This window comes from Chelon labrosus, assembly GCF_963514085.1.
Source record: "Chelon labrosus genome assembly, chromosome: 22".
NCBI lineage: Eukaryota > Metazoa > Chordata > Actinopteri > Mugiliformes > Mugilidae > Chelon > Chelon labrosus.
Window position 1 is genome coordinate 17,862,102 of NC_140355.1, and position 13,294 is coordinate 17,875,395.

The 13,294-nt window shown below is 47.3% G+C and overlaps 1 protein-coding gene across 1 annotated transcript; it reads left to right on the forward strand.

The window, feature by feature from the left end:
- The first annotated feature begins 2,502 nt into the window (after window positions 1-2,502).
- egfl7 (EGF-like-domain, multiple 7) lies at window positions 2,503-12,567 on the forward strand. Its single transcript, XM_084572652.1, has 9 exons — window positions 2,503-2,679; window positions 5,047-5,305; window positions 5,742-5,864; window positions 6,745-6,857; window positions 7,839-7,934; window positions 8,023-8,247; window positions 9,838-9,914; window positions 10,174-10,336; window positions 12,245-12,567. The coding sequence occupies exons 2-9, from the start codon at window positions 5,226-5,228 to the stop codon at window positions 12,262-12,264; spliced, it is 897 nt and encodes a 298-aa protein (XP_084428778.1). The 5' UTR covers window positions 2,503-2,679; window positions 5,047-5,225; the 3' UTR covers window positions 12,265-12,567.
- Window positions 12,568-13,294: the final 727 nt, after the last annotated feature.

Genomic DNA, 13,294 nt, shown 5'->3' on the forward strand with positions numbered 1-13,294 from the left:
ACAACAGGATGTCCTGTTTGGCCGCTCAGCATGGAAATCAGAGCGGAGACACACGGGCTGCGCCTCCAGTCTTGTTCAGCTGAGTGAATCAGCAGACTGGATGGAACGTAGTTTTCCATTGCATCATTTGTTGTTACAAAATACTAACGCGCGGTACAAGCATTCAACGGCATACCTAACCAATGCCGTTTTTTTTTTTTCTGGTGGAAAGAAATAAGAACTTCTAAAAGTCTCACTTTCATTGAGTGAATTCTTGTTCTTTCCAAAAGAAGAACAAAGCCGCTCTTAGACATTGTGTTTGACGGATTCAGGAGTGAGATGGGGCGTTTCCCATGACGACGCTTGAGTGACAGCTTAAAGCCGGTGTTGCTAGGACACCTGCTGTCAGTGTCTGTGTTGCACGGTGAAGATCGCCTCATTTTTTTTTAAGTTAGCTAGCGGCAACCATTAGCGACCTAAACATTTACGATGAGACGTGCAATTAAGTTGCATGCTACTCGGAAAGTGGAAGCTAGCTACCTTTTTTTCATGCGTCCACTTGCGTTAATGGCAAAACCAACATGCGAACAATAAAAGCAGCACACAGCGGTTCAAATTTAGGAGGAACAACAACATTTTAATGTGTTTAATATATGTGTTTTTGTCTCTTCCTCTAGGTTTTCCTTGTGGCCTAGTACCTCTGCAGCTATCGTCGTCATAAAGCTGCATTTAGTCTAATAATCCTGCCGTGCATTTTTCTACAGACGCACCTTTCTACGTAGTTGTGCGTTAAGATGTATCGCATGAAACGTCTTTATGAAACATTTTTATTGTTGGGCACAGCTGCCCTCTTGTTCGTGCCCCATCCAGGGTCACCGCCGCTGCCCTTTAGTAAAATCTGTCAGGCCCTCTTTGACGCAGATCCGTTTCCTGTCGAAGTGAGATTTTTATTGTTCCACGGGAGCAGCCTCCAGAATCTCACTCCCTCAGCCTTTTCCTGTTTCCTCTCGAAGAGGAAGTGCTGCTTTGCTTCTTTTTTTTTTTTTTGTTTTGCTTTTTTTTTTTTTTTTTTCCTCTTTCTTCCCGCTCATGCATCTTCTCTGGGACAAATCTGGAACGCTGGCTTTGCTCGCGTCGGCCAAGTCTTGATTTCAAAGAATGAGAAGAGTTCCTTAAAAAAGAGAAGAGACCCTCCCACTCTGTTACACAAGCGTTCAAATCGACACACGAGCGGACAAAAGAGTGGCCGGCGCGTTCGCTCCGGCTTCTGCATCCTATCTTCCAATGCGCCGCCTCTGAGCGGTCAGCCTCGAAGGTGTGTGCTCACCTGCGACCCCGGAGTGAAGCGTTCCCATGGTGCCTCAGCACGTAGGCTCTTTGTTATGTCAGAGAAAATAGTCCTTTGTGTGCAGGGAGGGTCTGAGCGCAACTTTAGTCGGTACAAGCTCTTGAACAAACACAAACACTCCTCTGCAGAGCATTAAAATACTATCAAGCTATGTGTGTGTGTGTGTGTGTTTGCGCGCACGATTGCAAGTGCACGGAGCACTTGTGTGGATACTTAAGATGACAAATGTCTCCTTGTTGTCGTCGGACTAATCTCAGCTTCAAAGCAGAGGAGGAGCAGCTTGTCCTGCTTTTGATACATGACGTCTGAAAGCTTTTCGGGGCTGGCATTAGATGCCCCATCTGACCCCCATCCAACAAACGGCAAAAGTCTGAAAAGAGCAGGCAACCCAGGCAATTTAGAGTGATTAATGCAACACAATTATGTGCAAAAATCCCACAATCCACGAGTGTCTAAGGATTTAAGTGATGCTCTTTCACTGCTAAACCGCAAACATGTTCAAATTCAGCAACGTCTCTGCATTGTAGAGGATTTGTAGTCAAAGAAAGGGTTTAAAATTTGCAAAAATAAGCATCTGTAAAAGTTTGAATGTGGCTTTTATAGTTTACAGCTGTCTGCAAGAGGTGAATGCAGTTATTTTTTAAAATATCATTAATCTGAGACATATAGGCCACCATTCCACCCACCGAGATGCAAAAAAAGGCAAGAAGGAGGGAAAAGAAACGTCTTATCGTGAAACTGTTTGGCTTCATCGTGCTGCAATTTAACAGATTTGATCTGGCGGTGACCTTAACAGCTGTAAACATGAGCCTATACGAGCTCCCACTCTGCCGCCAGCCACAGTTACAGATGCTAGCTTCACAAAATGCTAATTATTCCCATTTTCCTCTGGACTGCACAGGCAGCAGAAGGCCATGAGGTGAGAAGGGGCCGAGGAGGCAACTTAACCCCCTTCAAGATCCACAATGGGGGCAGCTTCAAAAAATCAGATTCGCCAAGCGGTTTGAGCAGGATGGAGAGTGTTTGTGCAGGAGAGGGGTTTTATCAGCGGCAAACACTCACAGGAATTCCGGTTTGGGATTGTCCGTCCAATTCCTGCGTTCCACAGGAAGCGCTGCATAAAAAGCAAATGAAAAACGCCCAAAGGCATTTCATTTGTCGCCAGACGACCCGCAAGGAGCACCTCGAATCGGCCGCGAAGGGTGTCTTTTTAATCTGAAGACCGGTTCAGCTTTAAAAGAAGCTGGCACCATGCAGGAGTCCTCCAGTCCTCGTCTGCCGCGGCGGTTCGCGCCCATGGCCGCCGCTCAGCCAGTGCGCGCACACGCACCCGATGACCCCATGCAGCGAGGGTAAGATTTCTCTTCAGAGGTTTTTTTCTCGTTCAGCAGATGTGTTTTAATGGACTTTTGGTAGTTTGCAAGCTGGCTTTACGCACAGGGGCGTTATTTTCAGAAGAGCTGCTCACCAGTGCCTTTCAACTACAGGCCACGTTATGTAACGCGCTGAACAGGTGTAAAGCTACTGCAACAGTTGGTTTTGCGTGCAGGTGTTACGTGCTTGTTGTACGTGCATGACAAAGTGGGAAGTTTTCTTTAAAAATATGCCATATATGCGCAAATACCGATGCTCATACCCCTAAAAGTTTGTAAATTTAAAGTAAAACTGACTTTAATTAAATAGTATAGACTGGCTGCACCACTAAACTTAATATAGGCTTAATGTTTTATATAAATATGATATATTTTCAAGAGATAATGGGCTAATTTGGCTGGAGCAAAGTGGAAAAGAGTTTGGGCATGCGCAAAAAGGACACGTTTTAATGTTTAAATCTTAATTTTTTGACTCTTTTTGCAGTTTAATTATCTGGGAGACGGTGAAAGCTTTATCCAAAGTCTTACATCAGCAACATATTTCAACTTCACACTTAAAGAACAAACTTTTAAAGTCGCATTAAGTGCATGGAAAAGCGATTACCGCGCGCAAATCGGTTTATTTGAAACTGAACGCTCCTTAAAGAGAGAGAGACTTTAATATGCAAACCTATGCAGCTGCATCTGGATCCACTGCAGGATCTCTTAAACCTCCCCAGCTTCTTGTAGTTTATGAATGAAAAAATAAATGAATAAATTAAGAAAAAAAAGTCTGACGTCACCCTCGGGTCTCCCCCCCGACGGGTGCGGGCAGTCCAGAGCCCGCGGGACACCCAGCTGGAGGAGTGGGAGGAGGTCCTTCCATCACCCCCCATGCGCTCTGACAGTCTGAGCTCCAGGAGAAACCTGACTAGTAGCGGAGTTTCATCTCTGGACTTCACCACCAGCGGAATATAACGGGACAAACTTTCGCCACGTTTGTTTCTCTGCGTCCTGCAAAGTGTGTTTCCCCCCCCCGGCCCCCACCTCGTTATTATTTTTTTCTTTCTTGTTGCGGGATTAATTTTTAGGAAGGCTGATTCATTGCAACGGTTTGTGGTCCTTCTTTTTTTTTGTATCCATGCATGCGTCCTGGAGTTTGACTTGTAAATATCGGCTGCAGCTCTCGGCACCCCTGCTTATTATTATCATTGCTATTATCATCCGGTGTAAAGTTGTGCGTTTATTCCTCATTTCTTCTTCTGTTGTTTGAGTTTTAATGTGTGCGTTCACGCGCGTTAAAGCGAGTGTAAGTTAACGGAGAAGGAAGAGATGAGACGGTTCTCATCCCCCTCGCGTTTTTTTTCGCTGCGAAACGGCGCCCTCTCATGGCGAGTCCAAGAAACGCACCCGCTCCTGGTTCTCATGATGTGTCAGTTTAAAAGCACGCAGGCACACACACACACACACACACACACACACACACACACACACACACAGGCCTGTTGTAAAATCATGGGAACTCTTCCACAATAAGCTGTAATGCGGTTTGTAAATATCCAAACGGAGAGATATTTTTAGCAGCTTTCCGCGTGCCACTCCCGGCTGGTGTTAACTTCTCGGATGTGAATATTATCTCACGACTGCCAACGTGGTGATGCTTTATTGTTGCACGTGTTGTCTTAATAATTAACCCCCTCCCCCTCAACGCACTGACAGCCCGGCTCGCTGTAAGTGAGCGAGGTTTTAGACGTCGTCTGGGCTCGGAGCCAGGAGGAGATCAGAGAGAAACATGTGAGCCATCATCCCGAGGCCTTAGCATCACCTCCAAGGAGGACGCCGCCGGGGGTTGACTTCGACAGTTCCCCCAAGTGTTTTGTATCCGCTGTGACAGCTCCGGCTTTCTTCTTAATCCTGTACAGTATGCAACAATCTAATAAGGTGTGAAGGGGACGTGCGAATATTTCCTTCGGTTTCGCGTCTCATCTTTTGCGTAGCCGGCCTCCCAGAGGTCACCGGGTGTCCACGAGAGCTCAGGACTCCGCGTAGCAACAAGTTATCCTTTACCTCTCGTAAAAGGGGCTTCTCTGCGGTGAACATTAACCTCACACTTGATGCAAGTACACATTTACAGAGTAAACCGTCATCACTATTTCCCCCCGAGATCTGCTCTCGCCGCTGTCCCCAGCTTATTATGAGCGACACAGCTCCTGTAGATGTTTTTTTAACGTGCACCAACGCTTTTTGAAAGGCTCTGCCAAAAGCCGGGGGCCGCGTCTTTAAAGCGTCCGACCCGCGGCTGCAGAGAAACTGTCTCCGCTCAAGTGGTTTCAATGCACCAATGTCTCCGATCTCCTCTCCTCGCAGGTAGCTGGAGTCATCCTCCTGAAGGAAAACACACGCCGTGAGGAGAATTTGGCTCCGGTCCACAGCTCTCCTTCCTTCCCTCCCTCCCTCCCTCCCTCCTCCTTCCTCCTCTCCTCTTCCCTGGCACACAGAGACGAGTGTGAGAGACCCGGCGAGGGAACGTGGGAAAGAGGAAGACCATGTACCAAGCGCTGCTTCTTTCCTCCTCCCTCTTCATCCTCCACGTTATGGGCACTCCCCAGCTCTTCGCTCACCACGGGTAACTGCTCAGTCCTCTTCCTGTGTTTGCACTATTTCCCGTATTTCCGTTTTGCTCAGCTGTCATTCAGATGCCTCTCTCGGCTCGACCTTCTCAGGCACTTTTTAATGTGTTAAAGGTGACGTTTAGGGGGTCAAAGCTGTGCCCCCCTTGATGTCTAAAGCTATTAACTAACCAGCATGCGTGGACTCATCTCGTCAGTTGATTTGCAACAAATAGACCCCAAAATAAACCCAGAGGTCAAGTGGAGACACGGCGAGGGGGGTCGGAGATCAGCTCCGAGCCCCTGACACATTCAGGAGTGATTACGCGGGTCAGCCAGGGAGCAGCCGAGGCTCTAATCTGGACTTTTTCAAGTGGAGTGGGAGCCGGCCGGGGCCTCTCGGCTCCCTCCTCGTGTGAAAGCAGCATCTCATTTTTTTTTTCTTCTTCACAGGAGGAGGGTGTGCGGCCGAGACCTCCGTCACAACGTCGTCACGGCAACCGAGTCCCACGTCCAGCCCGTGTACAAGCCCTACATCACCCTGTGTCAGGGGCATCGCCTCTGCAGCACGTACAAGTAAGACGCTCGACGACGCCCCTCCTCCTCCTCCTCCTCCTCTGGCTCCAAACCTCAGCATCAAAACATATTTCTAATTGAACCATCTCAGGGTTTAATTAAGGAGTAAACAACGCCTGACATGTTAGAGAGGGGTGGTCATAAACAGTCTCGCACACACACACACACACACACACAAAAAACACACAGATGCATGCAGATCTGGGTCACGGTGGCACATATTTGGGCCGAATCTAAATATCGAATGCTGCGCGTAACTACGGGAAATGAACTCCCTCGCCTGCAGAGACCGCGGCCGTGTTTATTTTGGACTCCGCCGCTCCCTCCATACTAGCTCTCAATCTCTCTCCAGCTCTGATACGCCCCCCCCCCCCCCCCCCCGCCCCACATCCCCCTCATTTTAATCTTTCTCCTCTGCTGTTTCATTCTCCTGCTCCTTATGAGGCCTCAGACTTTAACAGCTCTTGGGAAATGATTTGCTTGCTTTTTTGTTTTAAGGAAACACAACTCTGTTTCTAAATGAGTTTTTTTTTTTTTTTTTTTGTGCCTCAGTTTATCTCCACTTCCCCAAACCAAACATGCCCCACTCTCAGCGGGCCACAGCAGCATCTCAGATATTTTGTTTGCGTCTCCCCCCCTCTTGCCCCTCGCGCACTCCCTCCCTCCATCCCTCCATCCCTCCCTCCAGCCGGGTCTCTCTCATCTCCGACGCGCCGCTGGAAGCCGAAGGTCCCGCGGTTTGGGTGTCCCTCTCGCCAAGAGCCGCAGAAGAACACGGGAGAAGGCCGGACGCAAGGCGCGCAAGCACGAGCGCGATGACAGCATGAGTGATCACAAACCCCTTAACCGCCCGTGGGCGTCTTGTGTTTTGTCTACGCAGGACTACGTACTCAGTGGCGTACCGGCAGGTGAGCAGGGTGGTGTCCTCTGCACATTTCTACCCGGAGTGCTGCCCGGGCTGGCGGCGGCTCCACTCTCACAACTGCAACCAAGGTAACCGTGAAGGGTCCTGCGCTCAAATTCAAGAAAAGCTCCTCGAGTTGTTAGAATAATAGCCCCTTCTCCTCGTTTTAATGAAGCTACAGGACACAGTCAGCTGAGCGTAAAGACTAGAAACACGAGGAAATAGGCTGCAGTAGATTGTTAGCTCCAAAGGACTGGACCAAACAACCGGCAGAAACTACAGGAAGTCAGCGCTACTAGCCAAGAAAGAGGCCAGCGTTCTTTAACAGTGCACTTTTCTTTATCGTGCATTTTGATAAAAAACATGTCAAATATGTACAAGTGACGGCTCTGGTAGCGTAGCTTCGTTTTAGCGGGAGCTGTAGGCGGTATCCATCTTCTCATGCGTGCTTTCCGAAATCTCGTAGCATTTAAATAGTGTGTAGGGTGGGAATGCTTCCCAAAACATTTTCCAAAAATGGTTGTTCCATGGTTTAAATGAAATGTTTGCAGAGCTTTAGCGGCGCCGTAAGGGAGATTTTCTCTGTTTCCAGGCTTCATGCTAAGCTAAGCTAAGCTAAGCTAAGCTAACTGTCTTCTGACTGGCCTCAAATTCGATCAGATCTATCGTAGCTCCCTACCCAACACTCTAGCCTCCAGTATCCCCAAAACCTAACTCCACATTCCTGCACAAGAGACTGCAACAGCTGTGATTGGTCCAAAATCCATTTCCTAGTCAATGTCTCTCAGTGTCTGGACAGGCACAGAGAATCCTTCCTCCTCGTGCGTCCGACAGGCCATCTATTCACTCTGATCTTTTATTTGTTGCAGTGATTTCAGTAAAAGTGAACCGTTGTTTGACTTTAAATCCAACACGAGACGTTTACAAGAAACTTAACATCCTGACTAGTCTCCAGCGAGGGTTTGAGCGGCGTGTTTGCTTACGGAGTCTTAACCAAGTTTAAGTGTTTATATATGGCAGTGGTGTTGTTCATCAGTTCACTCAACGATCTCTTCAAACGTGTCTCCCAGCTGTGTGCGGTCACCCTTGCGCGAATGGAGGTACTTGCTCAAGACCCAACCAGTGCGCCTGTCCCCTCGGCTGGACGGGACACCAGTGTCAAACAGGTACACGCGTTCACCTGCACAGCCACCCACACACGCATGCATCACCACCGCGTGCACATCCTCACGCTTGTCTTTCCCGCCCCGTCAGACGTGGACGAGTGCAGCGAGCAGCAGCGGCCGCCGTGCGCCCAGCAGTGCGTGAACACAGCTGGCAGCTATCGATGTGCGTGCAGAGACGGCTTCAGCCTCGCCGGAGACGGCCGTTCCTGTCAAAGCCTTCCTCCTCCTCCTCCTCCTCCTCCTGCTCCTCCTGCCGCTCCCACTGCGCCCTCCCCGACCAGCCAGGCAGCAGTGGGTGGTCACGCCGATGCGGGTAAATGAGTGTGCGTTCACGAGGTCTAATTCTTCTGCTCCGCAGCGTTTGTCTGAACAGAAGAAACAGAACAGGAACATGGCCAGCTTCGCGGTCCATTATTACTTTTGGTACGCGCTATGCCACTCTCAACTCGTACCGTGAGTAATAATGCACTGCGACTGGTGCCGACTCCAGACGGATGCCTTGTGGCGCGGCCCCCGAGACCGGGCCCGGGACCGGCCGGTAATCACTCAGTTGACTCCTAAGAGTCCTGTGAGTAGAGCGAACATCTGCCTCTAATAGAGCTCCCGTGCTAATACAGACATATTCTTATCCCGCTGCACTTCCCTTAAAGATGTCGCAATGTTGTCTCTCACCAAGTTTGTGTGTGTGCTTCCTGTATCTTAGCAACAAAGCAATACAACCCCACTCCTCCTCCTCCTCCACCACCACCTCCTCCTCCTCCATGTCTGCAAATGTGGTAGTTGACCTCTGCATATTCCTTTTTATTCCTCAGCGTTATAGCCTTTCATTTTTTTGGACGTTTTGCGAAAACCTCAAATAAGACATACTTGATCCCGATTGCTCCCCATTCTTCTACCAGAACAGTAAAACTTCTAAAGGGGATACTGTCTCAGACTGCCAGGAGAAGAAATATCTCCGTCTCCCTCTGCTTCAAACTCCCTCTTATTTATCAGAGTTTCTGCGAAGAGAGCAAACTCGCACAAACTGGAGCGGTTCGCCTCCGAGACCGTAGCACACGGACTGATGAAAGCCCCGCAGAACCGATGAGTCGGCAAAAACGCCGAGCGAAAAAAAAAAAACCCCAAAATATGACAAAGTGTGCTTCGTGAAAGTTATTTGCGGGGTGCCTTTCGCTTCTAATGTTTCTGCAAGATGTTTTGCCCGGGATGGAATTCCATTATCTGTCCGTATACGCGCACGTCGGAGGGATGTTGATGGAGATTACGAACATAAACACAGGTTTTTAAATGTTCGAAAAGTTGACTCTCACCCTGCCAAGAATCCCGGGCTGTGTTTCAGTCTCGGCACCCTCCCGCCTCCCTCTTTTCCTCCGCTCTGTTCTTGGCCAACGCTTGTGTTCTCATTCCAGCTCCATCAACCCTGTCTGCTGGGGGTCATCGCCAGCTCCCCCACTTTTTTTTCCTCCCTCTCCCTCTCCTCCTCCTCCTCCTCACCCTGTTTCTCAACTCGCTCTTGTCTCAGTAATGGACCACATCTGGGAGAGATTGAACCTCTCTCGGTCCGTCTGCAGGAGCGCAACCAGAGACTGGAGAGCGAGGAGGGGGGGGTTCCTAATTCTGCATCCCGCTCTGGGTCTCGGGACGTTCCCTCTAGACAGACATACACTTCCTCATAACCAGTGCATGTTCGCAGGAGTGATGAATCTATTTCTGGTGACCTCTCTTTCAGCTTTTTCCCAGATCCGTGCCCTAAATCCCCTTCCCGCAGCCCCCTTCCTGGTCGGTCATTCCAGCCGCCGTGAATCATTCGGCAGGATGCTCCCAGGAATCTAAAGTCTGGATCCGAGAAAGCGGATCGAACTTCTTCCTCATCTTCTACAAATGTGTGTGTGTTTCCCTGCAGGCGGGAGCTTCGCCGTGGTGGAGAACGTGACCGAGGAGGTGCAGAGCCTGAGGAACAGAGTGGAGCTCTTGGAAAAGGTACACATGTTGAAGCTCATAAAGGCCACCTACTCTGAAACCTCCCAGCCTCGCTCACCACGGAGCAACCTCTGGTCCTTCAGAACATAAAATTGCTATTTAATCCTCGAAGATTCTTTGAAATGCCAGACTCACACATTGGCTTTTTAGATTTCTTTTTTAGGGGTCATAATAAAAACCGGTTTTGTTTACAAGGTGATTAATAGTCCCCTTTTTTTTCTCCTCGTCCTCCTAATGTCCCCTCCTCTTTCATGTTAAGAAGCTGCAGCTGGTGTTGGCGCCCTTCAGCAGCTTCTTCCCGCCGTCGCTGGACGAGGGTCTGTCCGAGAAGACCACCTTGCTGTCCCACTCCTTCCAGCAGCTCGACCGCATCGACTCCCTCAGCGAGCAGATCGGCTTCCTGGAGGAGCGACTCGGCACATGTGAGCAGCCGCGGGCCCACCTTTGGGAAAACCCAAAAAAAACACATTACATTATTGCCCCAATGCCACGGGAAGTTGTGTTTTCCCAGAAAAGCCGGTTACAAAAAAAGACCAGAGACCGCGAAGAAACATAAAATTCAAAAGCATTAAAGCCGCTGTTAATAAAAAGCCAATGATATAATAAAATCCTTTGGCCTCTAATGTAATAAGCTCTTTGGCTTGGTGTAATTGGGAAAAGATTTTAACTCAATCAAAGCATTAAAAATAAGATAGCAGTCAAATTTGACCCAATAAGTGCACCTAAAAAATTTTTAGAGCATCAGTTTATCTCACTGGGGGGTGAGACAATCCAGACGTCCAATTGGTTCAGGAGGAGAACCCAGAAGGGTTCGTCCTCTGGAGACCGGGAACGTTTTCACCGTTGCACCGTACGATACGCGCAAAGGCACACATGCGACTATATTTTACAATTTAACGCGACATTTTACGCTGAATAATGATTTAATTCAGTCATGGTTACTGCACACGCTCAGATATAATACGTAGGACCTGCAGTGTGAAGATTAGAAACAGCAGAACATCAGTTCATGTAATTACACCTCCATAGATTCAGTTTATCCTTGCGTGCATGTCTTTTTAAGTTGTCACGTGAGTTTATCTTATTGAAAATAGATTCATGTGTCAAGAATCAAGACGGATATTCGTTAGAAAATTGTTCAGTGAAAGTGGAAAATAGTATTTCTGTATAATAGAAGTTATTTTTTGGAAAAGAAAAAGACTGCAAAATAAATAAATAAATGCAAAAAAAATTGTTCCTAATCACTGACATAATCTAGCCATTGATAAACCCCAGAAAATAAAAATTAAAATAAAAATTTTAAAAAAAAATGATTTTTAGTACATGAAAAATAATTATTTTTTTGCATTTCCTACTCTAAAAAAAATTAGTAAAAGTAAAAAAATATTAAAAAATATATATATATAAAAAAATCGGACTGAATGAAAGTGAAAAAAATGAAAAAAATAATATTTTATTGCATTTTTTCATGTGCACATTCTTGACCTCAAACATCCCCAGAGGGAACAAGAAAGCAGGGAGCAGGAAAGGCTAAATGTTGATTTTATTACATTACTACAGTCAAACTTCCTTGGAATCCCCTCTTTTCCAAATGGAACATCTTCCAGTTCTGCTTTCTTCTCCTCTGAGCCCACTTACTCACTTGTATCTGAGCAAAAAAAACCCCGGCTAAGGAACAAAAAATAATCTTTATTCCAGTTTGTGCCTAAAAAAACGCTGCTATTATCTCCTCCATCCTGCGTTTCTTTTAACGTCTATCAGACGTTTTTCACTCGTCGAGTAGCTTTGCTCCAAGTGTAGGGGAAAGCCAGGGTGGGCTTGTCAGCTGTAGCTGCCGGTAGAGAGACTGATGGAGAGTCGTGTCGCGGGGGTTGAGGTCGCGGAGGTTTGTCCTAATAAGTAGCTGAGAAGTTTTTAGTAAGAATATCCTTTTTAAATATTTGTATATAAATACTTTTGTTTATCCAGTAAGCCCTCGTGGATGGGAACGAAGGCTCGAGAAGAATCCTGACCCTGAGACAAAGAAAGAAGCTCCTCCTTTGAGGCTTTTTATTGCATTATTGGGATATTTTTTATCATGTAATGAGCTTTATTAAGTTTGTTTTATACATTTTGATAAGTTATTCAGTTCATTATTAAGCCAAACACCCCAAATAACATTAAACGCCCCATCAGGAAATCATTCATCTTCTGTAACGGCTTTTCCTCTGGAGGGTCGCGGGGGCGTTGGAGACAGACAACCATTCACGCTCACACCTACGGCCAATTTAGTATCACCAATGAACCTAACGAGCACTTCTTCTCCCCCCCCCCATCTTCTCCCCCTGTAGGTTCCTGCCAGGAGAACTAGCCGCCGAACACGTCCCGCCACTTTCTTCTCACCTCCCACGAAGTCAGTAACGACACCAGCCCGACAGAGACGGCCTCAGCGACGCCATCGCTGCGGCGATGGGGTCCCGTTAACGTCATGCCCCGCGGCGTCTAAATGAATACCCTCCGAGGGTCAAAGGTCAAACCGGCCTCCTGCGTTTGTTTTGCATCAGTGCAGCTGTGTCCAAACTGTCCCGCCCCGCGGCAGACGTGGACATCTGTATTTATCTATTTAAGTTATGATCACTTGTAGTTATTATTTCTCAGCGCTCCAATAAGACATTTTTACTGGTTTTTGTAACATTTTGTAATAAAAAAATAACTTTTTTAATCAGAAACAACCCGTGTGCTCAGTGACTGGATTACTGAATAATGCGTGCAAATACATCATCTTGTCTTCGCTGCTGATATAAGCTGCTACAGCAGCAAACCTGTCGACCTCTCCGGCGTGTCTGGTGATCAGAGGTAGAAGGATTCAGAAGCAGTGCGAGGAAATGTCATTTAAGAATGAAGACTACAGTCCAGGAATGTTCTTTTTGGAAAGAAACGAGGGCGTCGTTATGCTAGGATCAAGAAAAATGCCGCCTTAATCTAATAAACTCAAATTTATCTGGAATTCTATCAGTGTCAAGGCAAGTTAGAGTTTACACCAATGAGCCACAACATTAAAACCACCGACAGGAGACGTAAATAACATTGACAATTCAGTGTTCTGCTGGGAAACATTTGGACCTTGTATTCATTAGTGTGGATGTTACTTAGACATGTAGCACCCACCTAGACCAGACCAGACCAGGTACCCCCACCCCATAGCAATGACACAGGCACATATACAAAAACGGTTTAGGAACAACTAAAAAAACAGGAAGAACAGCACAAGGTGTTGACCTGGCCTTCAAATTTCTTAAACCCCTTTAGTATCCTGTCAATTTAAAGGCAGGTTCATCTAGCTTTCTTTAAATAATAAGACTTCAGATGAATAATATTTCTTCACCGTGACTGAAATCATT